This window comes from Cervus elaphus, chromosome X (assembly GCF_910594005.1).
Source record: "Cervus elaphus chromosome X, mCerEla1.1, whole genome shotgun sequence".
Lineage (NCBI taxonomy): Eukaryota > Metazoa > Chordata > Mammalia > Artiodactyla > Cervidae > Cervus > Cervus elaphus.
In genome coordinates this window covers 158,789,641-158,808,475 of record NC_057848.1, presented here as the reverse complement: position 1 = coordinate 158,808,475, position 18,835 = coordinate 158,789,641, and the positions used below count along the sequence as shown (strand labels likewise).

At 40.2% G+C, this 18,835-nt stretch overlaps 1 protein-coding gene across 3 annotated transcripts in view; it reads left to right on the top strand.

The window, feature by feature from the left end:
- Positions 1-18,835, top strand: part of REPS2 (RALBP1 associated Eps domain containing 2) — a 268,277-nt gene that overhangs the window by 126,785 nt on the left and 122,657 nt on the right. For all 3 annotated transcript variants that reach the window (XM_043896996.1, XM_043896995.1, XM_043896993.1), the window contains exons 7-8: positions 5,181-5,244; positions 7,212-7,354. In XM_043896996.1, the coding sequence (XP_043752931.1) occupies positions 5,181-5,244; positions 7,212-7,354 (207 nt within the window). The remainder of the gene's footprint in view (positions 1-5,180; positions 5,245-7,211; positions 7,355-18,835) is intronic.

The window sequence follows — 18,835 nt, the reverse complement described above, 5'->3', positions numbered from 1 at the left end:
ACATATGATTTGAAAATACTTTTTCCCCAGTCTGTGGCTTGTCCTTTTATTTTTCTAACAGTGTCTTGCAAAGCAAAAAGTTTAATTTTGATGTTCAGATTATTTTTTTCTTTTGTTGCTTGTACAACATCATATCTAAAAAAATCAGTGCTTAACTCAAGGTCATGAAAAAGTATGTGTTTATTTGCCTCTAAGCAGGAATATATATGGAATATATATTACAGTTTTATTATTATTATTATTGGTTTGTGGGATCTTAGTTCCCAAAACAGGGGTTGAACCTGGGCCCCCAGCAGTGAAAGCACTGAATCTTAACCACTGGACTGCCAGACAATTCCTTATATCATAGTTTTCTTCCTTCTTCTCTCCCTCCCTCCCTTTCTCTTTCCCTTTTTCTCTTTCTTTCATGAGGGATCTTAATTCTGGGAAATGAAATGAAATGTTAGTCGCTCAGTCATGTCCGACTCTTTGTGACCCCATGAACTGTAGCCCGCCAGGCTCCTCTGTTCATGGAATTTTCCAGGCAAGAACACTGGAGTGGGTTGCTGTTCCCTTCTCCAAGGGATCTTCCCAACCCAGGGACCCAACCTGGGTCTCCTGCGTCTCCTGCATTGGCAAGTGGGTTCTTTACTGTTAACCACCTGTGAAGCTTATAATAGGTTACTGGTCTTTATTATTTTTTTTTGATCTCTCTGTATATTGGATGTGTTAAAATTGGGTCACTGATGAATCAATGCTGTGTGTCAGTTGAGTTCAGTCGCTCAGTCATGTCCACCTCTTTGCCACCCCATGGACTACAGCATGCCAGGCTTCCCTGTCCATAACCAACTCCTGAAACTTACTCAAACTCAGGTCCATTGAGTCAGTAATGCTTTCCAACCATCTCTGTCATCCCCTTCTCCTCCCGCCTTCAATCTTTCCCAGCATCAGGGTCTTTTCAAGTGAGTCAGTTCTTCGTGTCAGGTGCCCAAAGTATTGGAGTTTTAGCTTCAGCATCAGTCCTTCCAATGAATATTCAGGACTGAATTTTCTTAGGATTGACTGGTTGGATCTCCTTGCTGTCCAAGGGACTCTCAAGAGACTTCTCCAACACCACAGTTCAAAAGCATCAATTCTTTGGTGCTCAGCTTTCTTTATAGTCCAACTCTCACATCCATACATGACCACTGGAAAAACCATAGCTTTGACTAGACAGACCTTTGTTGGCAAAGTAATGTCTCTGCTTTTTAATATGCTGTCTAGGTCTGTCATAGCTTTTCTTCCAAGGAGCAAGCGTCTTTTAATTTCATGGCTGCAGTCACCATCTGCAGTGATTTTGGAACCCAAGAAAATAAAATCTGCCACTGTTTCCATTGTTTCCCCATCTGTTTGCCATGAAGTGAAGGGACCGGATGCCATGATCTTAGTTTTTTGAATGTTGAGTTTTAAGCTAACTTTTCCACTCTCCTGTCTCACTTTCATCTGGAGGCTTTTTATTTCTTCTTTGCTTTCTGCCATAAGGTTGGTGTCATCTGCATATCTGAGGTTATTAATATTTCTCCTGGCAATCTTGATTCCAGCTTGTGCTTCATCCAGCCCAGCATTTCACATGATGTACTCTGCATATAAGTTATATAACCAGGATGACAGTATACAGCCTTGATGTACTCCTTTCCCGATTTGGAACCAGTCTGTTGTTCCATGTCCAGTTCTGTTGCTTCTTGACCTGCATGCAGATTTCTCAGAAGGCAGGTAAGGTGGTCTGGTATTCCCATCTCTTGAAGAATTTTCCACAGTTTGTTGTGATCCACATAGTCAGAGGCTTTAGTGTTGTCAATAAAGCAGAAGTAGATGTTTTTCTGGAACTCTCTTGCTTTTTCAATGATCCAGCAGATGTTGGCAATTTGATCTCTGGTTCCTCTGCCTTTTCTAAATCCAGCTTGAATATCTGGAAGTTCATGGTTCATGTACTGTTGAAGCCTGGCTTGGAGGATTTTGAGCATTACTTTGCTAGCATGTGAGTGCAATTGTGTGGTAGTTTGAACATTCTTTGGCATTGCCTTTCTTTGGGATTAGAATGAAAACTGACGTTTTCCAGTCCTCTGGCCACTGCTGAGTTTTCCAAATTTGCTGGCATATTGGGTGCAGCACTTTCACAGCGTCATCTTTTAGGCTTTGAAATAGCTCAATTGGAATTCCATCACCTCCACTAGCTTTGTTCGCAGTGATGCTTCCTAAGGCCCACTTGACTTCTCACTCCAGGATGTCTAGCTCTAGGTGAGTGATCACACCATCGTGGTTATCTGGGTCATGAAGATCTTTTTTGTATAGTTCTATGTATTCTTGCCACCTCTTCTTAATATCTTCTCCTTCTGTTAGGTCCATACCATTTCTTTCCTTTATTAGACCCATCTTTGCATGAAATGTTCCCTTGGTATCTCTAATTTTCTTGAAGAGATCTCTAATCTTTCCCATTCTATTGTTTTCCTTTCTTTCTTTGCATTGGTCACTGAGGAAAGCTTTCTTATCTTTCCTTGCTATTCTTTAGAACTCTGCATTCAAATGGGTATATCTTTCCTTTTCTTCTTTGCCTTCAGCTTCTCTTCTTTTCTCAGCTACTTGTAAGGCCTCCTCAGGCAACCATTTTGCCTTTTTGCTTTTATTTTTCTTGGGGATGGTCTTGATCACTGCCTCCTGTACAGTGTCATGAACCTCCATCCATAGTTCTTCAGACACTGTGTCAGATCTAATCCCTTGAATCTATTTGTCATTTCCACTGTATAGTCTTAAGGGATTTGATTTAGGTCATACCTGAATCAAAGTGGTTTTCCCTACTTTCTTCAATTTAAGTCAGAAGTTTGCAATTACGAGTTCATGATCTGAGCCACAGTCAGCTCCCAGTCTTGTTTTTGCTGACTGTGTAGAGTTTCTCTATCTTTGGCTGCAAAGAATATAATCAATCTGATTTTGGTATTTACCATCTGGTGGTGTCCATGTGTAGAGTCTTCTCTTGTGTTGTTGAAAGAGGGCCTTTGCTATGACCAGTGTGCTCTCTTGGTAAAACTCTGTTAGCCTTTGACCTGCTTAGTTTTGTACTCCAAGGCCAAATTTACCTGTTATTGCAGGTGTCTCTTGACTTTCTACTTTTGCATTCCAGTCCCCTGTAATGAGAAGGACATCTTTTTTGGGTGTTAGTTCTAAAAGGTCTTGTAGATCTTCATAGAACGGTTCAACTTCAACTTCTTCAGCATTACTGGTTGGGGCATAGACTTGGATTACTGTGATATTGAATGGTTTGCCTTGGAAACAAACAGATTATTCTGTTGTTTTTGAGATTGCATCTAAGTACTGTATTTTGGACTCTCTTTTTTGATTATGAGGGATACTCCATTTCTTCTAAGGGAAATGCTGTGTGTAGCTGTAGTTTTCTGGGCTGAGAGACCCTTTTATAAGAAAAAGTCTGGATTCATGGTTTTAATATTTGAATGCCAACAGCTTTTAAGTCTCCCTTCTACCTCTTCTCTCTCACGTCAGTTTCAAATAGATATGAAAATGACTGGAGAGAAGATGAAAAGGAGGCTGGTTTGGGGTTTCTTCATTGCTTGGGAGGCGGCTGGGGTGTAGGTTCCAGCTCCTGGTTTGAGCGTCTGTCCGCACCAAAGGAGGGAGCACTTGGGCTTTCTCAGTTGTTCGCCCTCTGAACTTGTTAGCTGTCAGCTTCCCTGTGGGTGGGACGACCACTATTCTCTCTACTTGGTGAAGGCCAAGTCAGGCCAGATCTCTAGCTGTGGGTTTGAGTGTATTGTGCTTTGAAGAAAGGTAATCAGTGAGGAAAAAGAAGAATGAAATGAGAGAATGCCTTTATCTATAAAATAGCTGACAAGTATGCTTTCAACACATTTAAAAAAATATTAATTTATGGCTGTGCTGGGTTTTTGTTGCTCTTCGTGGGCTTTCTCTAGTTTGCAATGAGCAGGGATTCTCATTGTGGTCGTTTCTCTTGTTGCAGAGCACAAGCTCTAGGGTGTGTGGGCTTCAGTAGTTGCAGCATGTGGGCTCAGTCGTTGTGGCTCATGGACTCTAGAGCAAGCATTTAATAGTTGTGGCACAAGGACTTAGTTCCTCTGCAGCATGTGGAATCTTCCCAGACCAGAGATTGAACCCATGATGTGGATTCTTATCCACCGTACCATGAGGGAAGTCCCTCAAGACATTTCTGACAAATGTTTGACAAGGTGGCTATATGGATGGCCAACAGTCCTATGTCACCATTATTTCTAGGGTGCTCTGGAGGAGGAAGCTCATTCATTTATAGGGTACTTGTCTTTGATCCTTTATATATCAACGGAAAATAAGTCTGCTTTAGTGTCCATTATAATCCTTTGTTTTAAGGCCAATTAGAAGACTTATAATTACTAAGGAAAGACTTTTGACTTTATCAGTTAAGAATAGCGTTTAGGGCTTTGACTTGACTAATTTTTGTGTTAGAATTGTGAAACTGTTTTGAGAGCAGACAGCATAAAAATTTCAATCTCAATAAGGATTAAGGCTAAATAAACATTTTAAGTGCAGTTGGAGATTGCAGCTACATAAGATGCAGAATGGAATCATTTCATGATTTCCATTGATATTGGTGAATTTGCAATGAATAAAGGAAGTAGTAATAGGTTCATGGATACAATTCTTGAAGAGACACCAAGAGATCTAAAATCTCACTGAAACACTTAGCCAAGATGCCTGTCTTATCTGTAGTATGATGAGGTTAATGGTGTTGATTTTCTTCTTTTTGCTTTGTTTCCTACCATTATTGTGTATTACTTTCACACACCCTTTCATTTAAAATGCTGGACAGATTTTTACTTTGAAAATTTTGATATTTTTATCTTTTAAATTTTTAGTAAATTTTGCAGATTTTCAGAAAAATGAAGAAGGAACTTGAACATAATATACTTTTCATGTGATAATAAGTATTATGTCACTAATTCTTTTGCCCTATTCTAATTTACATATTGTTTTAAAAGCTGTTTGTATGTTGTTTTTAGCCACATGATTTGTAGTTGCTTTGATGAATAGTTGTTATGTTTGTGATTGTTATATGGTAGGGATGGCTGAATGAAAAAACGGTAATTCATCTATACATAAATGAAAAAGCTGCTCTAGGTAAGTAATTAATGATTTATTTAAACAATGGCTCTTGACAGGTTCTGTTGCCAAAAACTTCTTCACCAAATCAAAACTTTCCATTCCAGAACTCTCCTATATATGGTAAGTACAATTAATGCCTTGTAGTTTCATACTGTTATCCATAGCCATCCCTTAGCTCCTACTTTTGCATTTTAAAGCAATAATGTTTTAAATTTTTTAAAAATAAACTAAGAGTATGACTAGAACTTAAATTATTATTGCTGTGAAGATTATTATATGAAAAGCACAATGAATAGTGTCTGGAATATATTATTCACTATTTTGCTCATTTAAAAAGTAATTTCCTGATTAGTATCCTCACCTAGATGCCTTTTGAATACAAGCAGTTGTATGAGCATATGAGAATTTCCATCTTGTGTATTTTCAGATTTTTCTACTTCATGTGCTGCACATAACTAGAGAACCTTGAAAAGCTATTCTTTATAATATTTTATGAGGCCAGGTGAACAGAAGGTCCACAGATATTTTGGAATTAAGTTAAATTTGACTGTTCTTGCTGCCTCTGAGTTTCATAAATTTGGCTCGTGTTTATCAGCTGGACCCTGGCTCAGACTTGCAGCTATGGTGTGCTCTGTACCTTGCTGCCGTGCCAGATGCATCCCCGGCTCCAGAAGGGCTTCACAAGCTGGTCCAGATGGCTCTGTTTGCTTTTATGAAAGCGTTTGGTGCCTCTATAAGCTCCTGGCTGCGTGTGGGCTGTTCTTCCTTGAGACTGAGTGGGAGACCATGCTGCTATAAATATATAATTAAAGTATTGGAATATTTACGTAGAACTTTTTAGATGAGGATTTACAAAAAATTATAATGGGATTTAAAATTACTTGTCATGTTTTGTGCATCATATTGAAAAACTATTCCATTGACACTTGTAAATGCTACTGTATCTGGGATCCTGAGCTGGCTTTCCGTTCTTCAGCAATATATTCTAACATTAAAGAAAAATGGCAAACCTTATTAGGCTTTAAAGCTTGGGAAAAAAAGAAGTTATCATTTTGTAAAGAACACAGTCTGTTTCGACAGAATTCCCAGTCTTAACATTATCGGCATGAGGGTTCCTATCTTTTTGTTGAGATATATCCACAGAAGCTTTGTGGGCCTCTCTCCACCCATCGTTTAAAAAAGTTCCCTGGTTCCTTACCCTGGGGACCTGGTACTTTCTGAATATTCCAGGGGGAGGTGGGTGTGAAGTTCCAAAGGAAAGTTCCAGAGCTTACCTTCCATGGTTTTTCTTTCAAGTAGAAAAAAATATGCCTTCTCTCTCTGCTTGTCCTAACACAGGCGTATTTGTCTCTGTACGCCTAAGAGGCTGGTTGAGCTTATGGGGTCTTAGTTGTTTTGGCAAATAGGTCTCTGCTTTTCAGTGGAAAACAATGACTGAAGCAAAGATAAGCCTTTTCAAGCCTCTCCCTTTCTTACTTTCCATCTCTGGTTCCAGCCTTCTCTAGTTGCTATTTTTATCTAAAAATATAATTCAACAAGTATTGCTGAGCTTATTTGTATTTTTCCAGGAGAGAATTTTCAAGCAAATTTTTGATGCAACATTTGTGTGACTTGAAATGTTTAAGGTTTTTCCTTAAAGCTGAAAAATGAAATGCTTGTATCTGAGTTTGGGTAATAGAGTAATGGTCGGGACACTGGTGAAAGGGCAGGGCCAGCCCTTCCTCCAACTATTTCAAGTGCCAAGCTCGGGCACTTGTCACCAGGCATTTATTGAATGAGTGTCAACTAACTGTGAAACTGTGGGCATCCTGTTCCTTTTCATCCCATAGATTTTTGCTTGTGCATTCTCTTAGAAAAACAGATCTACTGGAGAACTTAAAGACTTTAAATTTTAATTTATAAAGTGCTACTCATGCTAGTGGTGTTGATTTTTCTTCCTCTGTATGGCCTCCTGAGATTTTGTATGAATTTGGGGGATCCTGCAGGGCCACCACCAGGGAGCCTAGGAGTTGTGTTTGCATGTTTGAGGCTGAGCAACTTTACCTCTGAGCCCCATGTTAGGCTCTCATGATATCTGCTATATTTAGGGAACTGAGTGATGCCGACTGCGATGGAGCCCTGACCCTGCCAGAGTTCTGTGCTGCATTTCATCTCATTGTGGCCCGAAAGAACGGCTACCCATTGCCTGAGGGCCTGCCTCCAACTCTGCAGCCAGAGTACCTGCAAGCAGGTAAGGCGTGGTCATAAATCCCAAACCTTAGGTGTTTCCCATCCTGACCTTATAAGGAACTTTTGCTTTTTAAGATGATGTCCACATACTTTGAGGAGTTCTTTGTATCTATAGTTACTTTCTTTACCTGGTGTTAGACTCACAACTTATCATGTGAGTCATAGGGATCATCTGGGTAAGTGTGAGTACTGTCTGGATAGATTTAAACCAAGGTCACTTCAGTTCAGTTCAGTCTATCAGTTGTGTCCGTCTCTTTGCGACCCCATGAGCTGCAGCACACCAGGCCTCCCTGTCCAACACTAACTCCCAGAGCCCACCCAAACTCATGTCCATTGAGTCAGTATTGCCATCCAACCATCTCATCCTCTGTTGTCCCCTTCTCCTCCTGCCCTCAATCTTTCCTACCATCAGGGTCTTTTCAAATGAGTCAGCTCTTCGCATCTTTCATAAAAATTGTGGACCAGCCAACTCCTGAACCCCCAGCTGATAAAAACATGAAGAGGAAGATCTTCCTTTAGAGCCAGTGCTGACTTGGCATCTTCAGGCCAATTCTGGTGTCCCTAAGTGACCTTGGGCAATGGAATGGACTAGGAATCTTGTACCTAATAAAAAAGTTTAAAAATTCCATGCAGTAATATGTATGAAAGGCTGTAATCTTAAAAGGTACACTTAGTTTTTTTCATGTATTCACCCATTATAACTGCAATCAGATGAAAGATACAGAACATTCTAGCATGCTAGAAAGTTGGAATAGGACTCTCTTTGTCTTTTTCATTAATTAACAGCAGTCCCCAATCCTCTAGAGAGGAAAGAGTTACGATGAGTCCAACATTTGTATTAACTTCTTTGGAAGATTGAAAAAATTACTAGTGCCTTTTGACCATTCAAAGGCAATGGACTGATTTCTGATGTGAATTCTATTACTCATAGAAGTATAGCTTCCTTTGAAAGAAACAGCTGTCCAGGAACAGCTGGTGGTTTCAATAGCAATTCTTACTTTTTAGGGAGGATCTCTAAAACATGATAGCTTAGTTACTGATGATTATTGGCAAGAGGTAACCAGTGTCTAAAGAAAATGTGATTAGTCATTAATAGAGCATAAATTTTGTGGTTAGATCTGGAAGAGATCTTAGATTATCTTCTCTTGTCCCCTCCTCATAAAGGCATGAGATTCAAAGTGACCAGTTACCTATCTAAGTCAGTCTTGAGATCACTGACTCCTAAATATTAATAAAAAAGTCTGTCATTCTGTGGTATGTACTAATGGGTGGAGGCTCAACCAGAGGGAAGAATGTCTGGTGCCAGGGACAGGTAAAAAAATTGGGGGAAGCATGACCCATAGGATCATGACCAGAGGTCCTCAGAAAACATATGAAGGGGAGGGTTCACAGAGCAAATGCAACTACATATTTCAGAACTTGGACTTTGCTTAAAGCAGCTGCTTTCTGACACCAGTGGACTGTAACTCCAGCCTGCTCCCTTTCCTTACAGGCTTGGGGAGACTGTCAGGAGTCCTTAGGAACTAGTTTGCAAGTGGACAGCATGATACACTGCTGTATTTCCTCTTCAGTGTCTCTCTCTGTGTCCCTTTCTCTGTCTCACTCTCCTCTCTCATTCCATTTTGGGTTTTTTTTTCTTTATTTTAATTGGAGGCTAATTACTTTATAATACTGTGGTTTTTGCCATACATTCACATGAATCAGCCATGGGTGTACATGTGTTCTCCATCCTGACCCTCCTTCTCACCTCCCTCCCCATCCCATCCCTCAGGGTCATCCCAGTGCACCAGCCCTGAGCACCCTGTCTCATGCATCGAACCTGGACTGGTGATCTATTTCACATATGATAATATACATGTTTCAGTGCTATTCTCTCAAATCATCCCACCTTCACCTTCTCCCACAGAGTCCAAAAGTCTGTTCTTTACATCTGTGTCTCTTTTGCTGTCTTGCATATAGGGCCATCATTACCATCTTTCTAAATTCCATATATATATGTTAATATACTGTATTGGTGTTTTTCTTTCTGACTTGCTTTGCTCTGTATAATAGGCTCCAGTTTCATCCACCTCATTAGAACTGATTCAAATGCATTCTTTTTAATAGATGAGTAATATTCCATTGTGTAAATGTACCACGGCTTTCTTATCCATTCATCTGCCACTGGACATCTAGGTTGCTTCCATGTCCTGGCTATTGTAAACAGTGCTGCGATGAACAGTGGGGTACATGTGTCTCTTTCAATTCTGGTTTCCTCGGTGTGTATGCCCAGCAGTGGGATTGCTGGGTTGTATGGCAGTTCTATTTCCAGTTTTTTAAGGAATCTCCACACTGTTCCCCGTAGTGGCTGTACTAGTTTGCATTCCCACCAACAGTGTAAGAGGAGTCCCTTTTCTCCACACCCTCTCCAGCATTTATTGTTTGTAGACTCTTAGATAGCAGCCTTTCTGACTGGAGTGAGATGGTACCTCATTGTGGTTTTGATTTGCATTTCTCTGATAATGAGTGATGTTGAGCATCTTTTCGTGTGTTTGTTAGCCATCTGTATGTCTTCTTTGGATAGATGTCTGTTTAGTTCTTTGGCCCATTTTTTGATAGGGTCGCTTATTTTTCTGGAATTGAGCTTCAGGAGTTGCTTGTATATTTTTGAGATTAATTCTTTGTCATTTGCTTCATTTGCTATTATTTTCTCCCATTCTGAAAGCTGTCTTTTCACCTTGCTTATAATTTCCTGCATTGTGCAAAAGCTTTTAAGTTTAATTAGGTCCCATTAGTTTATTTTTGTTTTTATTTCCATTACTCTGGGAGGCGGGTCATAGAGGATCCTGCTATGATTTATGTCAAACAGTGTTTTGCCTGTGTTTTCCTCTAGGAATTTTATAGTTTCTGGTCTTACATTTAGATCTTTAATCCATTTTGAGTTTATTTTTATGTGTGGTGTTAGAAAGTGTTCTAGTTTCATTCTTTTACAAGTGGTTGACCAGTTTTCCCAGCACCACTTGTTAAATAGATTGTCTTTTCTCCATTATATATTCTTGCCTCCTTTGTCAAAGATAAGGTATCCATAGGTGCATGGATTTATCTCTGGGCTTTCTATTTTGTTCCATTGATCTACATTTCTGTCTTTGTGCAAGTAACACACTGTCTTAATGATTGTTGCTTTGTAGTACAGCCTGAAGTCAGGCAGGTTGATTCCTCCAGTTCCATTCTTCTTTCTCAAGATTGCTTTGGCTATTCAAGGTTTTTTGTGTTTCCATACAAACTCTGAAATTATTTGTTCTAGTTCTCTGAAAAATACCGTTGGTAGCTTGATAAGGATTGCATTGAATCTATAGATTGCTTTTGGGGGTAGTATACTCATTTTCACTGTATTGATTCTTCAGATCCATGAACATGGTATATTTCTCCATCTATTTGTGTCATCTTTGATTTCTTTCATCAGTGTTTTATAGTTTTCTATATATAGGTCTTTTGTTTCTTTAGGTGGATTTATTCCTAAGTTTTTTATTCTTTTCGTTGCAGTGGTGAATGGAATTGTTTCCTTAATTTCTCTTTCTGTTTTCTCTTTGTTAGTGTATAGGAATGCAAGGGATTTCTGTGTGTTAATTTTTTTCCCTTTATTTATTTATTTATTTTTTCAGTGGGTTTTGTCATACATTGATATGAATCAGCCATAGATTTACACGTATTCCCCATCCCGATCCCCCCTCCCACCTCCCTCTCCACCCGATTCCTCTGGGTCTTCCCAGTGCACCAGGCCCAAGCACTTGTCTCATGCATCCCACCTGGGCTGGTGATGTGTGTTAATTTTATATCCTGCAACTTTACTATATTCATTGATTAGCTCTGGTAATTTTCTGATGGAGTCTTTAGGGTTTTCTATGTAGAGGATCATGTCGTCTGCAAATAGGGAGAGTTTTACTTCTTCTTTTCCTATCTGGATTCCTTTTATTTCTTTTTCTGCTCTGATTGCTGTGGCCAACACTTCCAAAACTATGTTGACTAGTAGTGGTGAGAGTGGGCATCCTTGTCTTGTTCCTGACTTTAGGGGAAATGCTTTCAATTTTTCACCATTGAGGATAATGTTTGCTGTGGGTTTGTCATATATGGTTTTTATTATGTTGAGGTATGTTCCTTCTATGCCTGCTTTCTGTTGGGTTTTTATCATAAATGGATGTTGAATTTTGTCAAAGGCTTTCTCTGCATCTATTGAGATAATCATATGGTTTTAATCTTTCAATTTGTTAATGTGGTGTATCACATTGATTGATTTGCAAATATTGAAGAACCCTTGCATCCCTGGGATAAAGCCCACTTGGTCATGATGTATGATCTTTTTAATATGTTGTTGGATTCTGTTTGCTAGAATTTTGTTGAGGATTTTTGCATCTATATTCATCAGTGTTATTGACCTGTAGTTTTCTATTTTTGTGGCACCTCTGTCTGGTTTTGGTATTGGATGATGGTGGCCTCATAGAATGAGTTTGAGAGTTGACCTTCCTCTGCAATTTTCTGGAGGAGTTTGAGTAGGATAGGTGTTAGCTCTTCTATAAATTTTGGTAGAATTGAGTTGTGAGGCCATCTGGTCCTGGGCTTTTGTTTGCTGGAAGATTTCTGATTACAGTTTTGATTTCTGTGCTTGTGATAGATCTGTTAAGATTTTCTATTTCTGCCTGGTTCAGTTTTGGAAAGTTATACTTTTCTGAGAATTTGTCCATTTCTTCCAAGTTGTCCACTTACTGTCATATAGTTGCTGATAGTAGTCTCTTATGACCTTTGTATTTCTCTCTTGTCTGTTGTGATTTCTCCATTTTCATTTCTAATTTTGTTGATTTGATTCTTCTCCCTTTTTTTCTTGATGAGTCTGGCTAATGGTTTGTTTATTTTATTTATCTTCTCAAAGAACCAGCTTTTAGCTTTGTTGATTTTGGCTGTGGTCTCCTTTGTTTTTTTTGCATTTATTTCTGCCCTAATTTTTATGATTTCTTTCCTTCTTCTAACCCTGGGGTGCTTCATTTCTTCTTTTTCTAGTTGCTTTAGGTGTAGAGTTAGGTTATTTATTTGATTTCTCTCCCGTTTCTTGAGGTAGGCTTGTATTGTTGTGAACCTTCCCCTTGGCACTGGTTTTACTGAATCTCATAGGTTTTGGATTGTGTTTTCACTTTCATTTGTTTCTATGCATATTTTGATTTCTTTTTTGATTTCTTCTGTGATTTTTTGTTTATTCAGAAGTGTGTTGTTTAGCCTCCATATGTTTGTATTTTTAATAGTTTTTTTTTCCCCTGTAGTTGACATCTAATCTTACTGCATTGTGGTCAGAAAAGATACTTGGAATGATTTCAATTTTTTTGAATTTACCAAGGCTATATTTATGGCCCAGGATGTGATCTATTCTGGAGAAGGTTCCGTGTGCACTTGAGAAAAAGGTGAAATTGATTATTTTGGGGTGAAATGTCCTATAGATATCAATTAGGTCTAGCTGGTCCATTGTACCATTTAAAGTTTGTGTTTCCTTGTTAATTTTCTGTTTAGTTGATCTATCCATAGGTGTGAGTGGGGTATTAAAGTCTCCCACTATTATTGTGTTACTGTTAATTTCCCCTTTCATACTTGTTATCATTTGCCTTACATACTGCAGTGCTCCTATGTTGGGTGCATATGTATTTATAATTCTTACATCTTCTTCTTGGATTGATCCTTTGATCATTATGTAGTGTCCTTCTTTGTCTCTTTTCATGGCTTTTATATCAAAGTCTATTTTATTTGATATGAGTATTGCTACTCCTACTTTCTTCTGGTGTCCATTTGCATGAAATATCTTTTTCCAGCCCTTCACTTTCAGTCTGTATGTGTCCCTTGTTTTGAGGTGTGTCTCTTGTAGGCAGCATATAAAGGGGTCTTGTTTTTGTATCCATTCAGCCAGTCTTTGTCTTTTGGTTAGGGCATTCAACCCATTTACATTTAAGGTAATTATTGATAGGTGTGGTCCCGTTGCCATTTACTTTGTTGTTTTGGGTTCGAGTTTATAAACCTTTTCTGTTTCCTATCTAGAGAAGATCCTTTAGCATTTGTTGAAGAGCTGTTTTGATGGTGCTGAATTCTCTCAGCTTTTGCTTGTCTGTAAAGCTTTTGATTTCTCCTTCATATTTGAATGAGATCCTTGCTGGGTACAGTAATCTGAGTTGTAGGTTTTTCTCTTTCATCACTTAAAGTATGTCCTGCCATTCCCTTCTGGCTTGAAGAGTTTCTATAGAAAGATCAGCTGCTGTCCTTATGGGGATACCCTTGTGAGTTATTTGTTGTTTTTCCATTGCTGCTTTTAATATTTGTTCTTTGTGTTTGATCTTCATTAATTTGATTAATATGTGTCTTAGGGGTGTTTCACCTTGGGTTTATCCTGTTTGGGACTCTCTGGATTTCTTGGACTTGTGTGGCTATTTCCTTACCCATTTTAGGAAAGTTCTCAACTATTATCTCCTCAACTATTTTCTTATGGTCTTTCTTTTTGTCTTCTTCTTCTGGGACTCCTATGATTCGAATGTTGGGGCATTTAACACTGTCCCAGAGGTCTCTGAGGTTGATTCCTTTTTCTTTTTTCTTCTCTGCTTCATTTATTTCCACCATTCTATCTTCCACCTCACTTATCCTATCTTCTGCCTCAGTTATTCTACTCTTGGTTCCCTCCAGAGTGCTTTTGATCTCAATTATTGCATTATTCATTATTGATTGACTCTTTTTATTTCTTCTGTGTCCTTGTTAAACTTTTCTTGCATCTTCTCAATCCTTGTCTCCAGACTATTTATCTGTAACTCCATTTTGTTTTCAAGATTTTCGATTATTTTTACTGTCATTATTCTGAATTCTTTTTCAGGTAGACTCCCTATCTCCTCCTCTTTTGTTTGGTTTGGTGGGCTGTTATCATGTTCCTTTACCTGCTGAATATTTCTCTGCCTTTTCATCTTGTTCAGGCTGCTGTGTTTGGGGTGGCCTTTCTGTATGCTGGAAGTTTGTGGTTCCTCTTTATTGTGGAGGTTCCTCCCTGTGGGTGGGGTTGGACAAGTGGCTTGTCAAGGTTTCCTGGTTAGGGAAGCTTACATTGGTGTTCTGGTGGGTGGATCTGGACCTCTTCTCTCTGCAGTGCAATGAAGTGTCCAGTAGTGAGTTTTGAGGTGTATATGCGTTTGGTGTGACTTTTGGCTGCCTGTATTTTTGTGCTCAGGGTTATGTTCCTGCATTGTTGGAGAATTAGCTTGGTATGTCTTGCTCTGAAACTTGTTAGCTCTTGGGTGGAGCTTGATTTCAGTGTAGGTATGGAGGCTTTTGGATGAGCTCTTGTTGATTAATGTTCCCTTGAGTCAGGAGTTTTCTGTTCTTGTCAAGTTCTGGATTTAAGCCTCCTGCCTCTTATTCTTATGGCTTATTCTTACAGTAGCCTCAAAACTTCTCCATCCATACAGCACCAATGATAAAACATCTAGGTTAATGGTGAAAAGATTCTCCACAGTGGGGGACACCCAGAGAGGTTCACAGAGTTACATGGAGAAGAGAAGAGGGAGGAGGGAGATAAAGGTGACCAGGAGGGCAAGAGGGGAAATCAAAAGGGGAGAGAGCAATCTAGCCAGTAATCAATTCCCTGTTTGCTCTCCACAGTCTGGAACACTCAGAGAGGTTCATGGAGTTCCATAGAGGAAAGAGGGAGGAAGGAGATAGAGGTGACCAGGAGGAGAGGAGGGGTAGTCAAAAGGAGAGAGACCAATCTAGCCTGTGATCAGTTCCCTAAGTGTTCTCCACAGCCCAGAATACCCAAAGAGATTCACAGAGTTGGGTAGAGAAGAGAACGGGGAGGGAGGAGATGGAGGTGACCAGGGGGAGAAAAAGGAGAGTCAAAAGGAAAGAGAGCAATCAAGCCAGTCATTACACTCCTAAGTAAAAATGGGTACTGAAGATTGGGTTCTTAAAGGTATAGAATTGATAACAAATACCAAAAAGCAAAGATTAAAAATCTAGAGTAGAGGTTAGACTGTCAAAAATACAGTATTAAAAAAAAATCCAAAATTGTGAAAGTTATAAAAAAAATGAAATTTGCTTTAAAAATAGGGTCTTTTTTTGCAAGGTAATAGTAGGTTTTAAGAATGAAAATTACAGGAGTAGTAAAGAACTTAAAAAAATTTTAAAAATTAAAAAATGATAATAGTAAAATATATCTAAGATTCTCTGGAGCTGTTGAGGGCAGTGTGGGGTCAGTTCAGTTTCAGATAGTTCCTTGTCCCAGCTTATACTTCTTCTCAAGGTCTATAGGCCCCTTCCAATGTAATCAGTGCTAACTACAGGGTTTTAATCTGTTGCACCTGTCACTTCCAAAGTGGTTCCCTCTTCTTTGTTTATTTTGGCTTCCTCTGTTTGCAAGTCTCTTCAGTGTCTAATTTCTGCCCTGAAACATGGGGGCGAAGGTGGTCACTTATTTAGGCTCACTTGTTCAGTCGTGCTGTGGGAGGGAGGAACACTGCAAACGAATATCACTGGTGTGTGTGGGGCGTGCTTGCAGTGTCTGGGCCACACTGGGTTTGTCCCCGCTCATGGCGTGTGTGCTTTCCTGGTCTGCACTGCTCAGGCTCCAGGTTGCTCTGCAGGCAAACTGTCTAAGGCGGGCCCTGGGTTGTATGCACTTCCAGGTCTAAGCCAGTCAGGCTCAGGTTCTCGGGTACTCCACAAAGGCACAGACTCGGTTGGGCCTGCGTTTTGTGCTCTTCCCAGGTCTGAGCAGCTCAGGCGACCAGGTGCTTGGCGAGCACACTCTCCCCAGGTGGGGCAGTGCATCTTATCACCTCCCTGGTCCTGGCTGCTCTGTTTCCCAGTGCACAGCGGGAGCGCTGTCTCAGGTGTGCTGTGTGTCTCCTCTGGGGAGCTGATCTCTGGCTGCAACCCTCCTGGCAGATGTCAACCATCCAGGATCTCAGGAAAACTTGGTTAGCAACTGGGAGCCTGCTTGTAGTTTGGTAGAGGATGCCGTCTCTGGGGCCGAGTTTGCCCCTTTCCTTCCGGCTCTGGCTGGCACCCGCCTGCCTCCCTTCCTCCAGCGGGGAATGGGCCAGTCTGCTGCCGGCTAGCTTTCCTTTGGTATTAGCTCAGTCCTTTGTTCTGTGAGTGGGCCTGGCAGTGCCTTAGGTTAGAGCTTTTTTTGGGAAAGTTCTCTCTCTCTCTTTCCTCTTTTTTTTTTTTTCCTTCCCTCTCTCTGGCTGTCCCACAGTTTGGGTTGCTATCTCATGTTAGCTCCCTCAGATTGCCTTCAGGGCATTCAGGCCCAGTCCTTACCCTAAGCACTGCAGCCCGTGCCTCCCGTTCAGCCCCCGCTTGCTGGTGGCAGATGTGAGCATCTGGGCTACTTGTCTGCTGGGATTTGCAGTTAGGCGTGTAATCTGTGGGTTTTATTTTTTCCTCCCAGTTATGTTGCCCTCTGAGATTCCAAAACTCCCCAAAGACCCACTGGTGAGAGGGTTTCCTGGTGTTTGGAAACTTCTCTTTTACGACTCCCTCCCCGGGATGGGTCTCCCTCCCTAACTTTTTTGTCTCTCTTTTTATCTTTTATATTTTGTCGTACCTCCTTTCGAAGACAATGGGCTGCCTTTCTGGCTGCCTGGTGTCCTCCGCCAGCATTCAGAAGTTGTTTTGTGGTATTTGCTCAGCGTTCAAATGATCTTTTGATGAATTCGTGGGGGAGAAAGTGGTCTCCCCGTCCTATTCCTCTGCCATCTTCCATTTTGGGGTTTTGATGAATGTGGTTTCCTTATTTTTATGTGATGTGGCCATGGAACCTAGGCCAAGTACCATGACTCCTTGTTTGAACCCCCCCTCCGCCCCCACACCAATTTGTTTGTGACCTTTTATGTAGCATGCATTTATATAGAAAAAAACAGAAGAATCTATCACATACCTTTCAATTAAATAAAAATTGCCCATCATTTCCAGTTTGTGGGATTAATCTTAAATAATAATTATATAGTTCTAGCAAAAATCACAAGAGACCTCATAAAACCCCATCAAACATACTGATAGTAAATACATTTTAGGTAAATAAGGTAACTAAGGGTTTAGTAGTTAACTTTTAAATGGTTTATCACCCTTGTTTATTTTTGTATTTGATTCAAGAAAATGGCCAGAACTATTGAGGTCTTCTCTATGCTTTTAGACTTTGAAAAATATTAGTGGTCCTATTCATTTTGAGGGTTCATTTTTATGAGACCAAATTTGAATTTTTAAAAAACTTACCTCTTGTTTCAAAAATTTTCAAATTGATCTCTATTTGGTCTTTAAAACAAATTAATCCAGTCTTCAATAACATTGGTGAAGAGTGTAAATTTGGTTGATACCTTTGTGCATTCATAAATATATAAACTTGTTTTCAATAAAATAATGAAACAAGAATTGTTGTATCTCTTTCCCCCCTGCCTGCCAACAGTGAAAATTAAAAGGCAGAATTGGAAGGAGACTTTGGATTATTTGGTGGCTTACTCATGGGCTTTTGGATATTTTTATGTCTAGGTGACTGGGTGGATTTTGGTATAGATTTTTAGCCTATAATTTGTTAAAAGTACTTACTGGTTACATACTATGTCAGAGGCACTGTGTTATTCTCTGTGGTCAGAGTGCTATATAAAAGAGAGTTCTTACCATCATAGGACTTACAGACAGTTGGAGAATGGATGACTTTAGGGAGGACTTCCTTAAATGTTTGCACTTAAACATGAAGGGTGAACTAAGGGCACTGCAGGTGATGAAGGGGGAAGAGTGGGCTCTGGGCAGAGGGGACAGCAGGTATGCTGCAGTGTCCCTCTCTGATAGGGAGTTTGGAGCAGGGGAGGCATGTGAACTTCAGGTCATGGTGGCTGGAGTGCAGAGAGCCAGGCCCTGAGGATACGGCTGTAGTGGAAGGTGGGGAACAGATCATGGGCAATGATGATGTGTTTGAAGCAGGGAAGGGACACAATCAGATTTGCTGTTTGAAACGGTCATGCTGGTTGCTGAACTGAGAGCAGGTTTTGAGGATGGAGGGTGGAAACTGAAAAGCAGATCATGGCAGAGTGGATCACAGCCATGGGAGGCTGGCACTGGGAAGTGATGGTGCAGGAGGAGACATGGGGACTTGCAGGAGAGAGATTTAGTAGTGAATGGATGGTCTTGGTAGTTTTTGAAAGTGTTAACTTTCTACATAGCTCAACTCCTTCTTGATAAGGCATCAGTGTATAATTGTAGCCAAGTCACTGATTGGTCAGCTAGAAAGAGAAATCTTATCTTAGTTAAAACTCCTCTTGGGGCTGGATTGAGGGATGGTACAAATTTGGAAACGTGTTTTGCTGAGGGTTTTTTTTTTTTTAAACCAAGGAAAGGGTGAGACGACTTGGTATTGTCAGAAAAATCACTGGGGCTCAAGGTTTGTCCCACCTGCTATCAGTGAAATGCAGACCAGAGGAAGCAGAGGAACGAT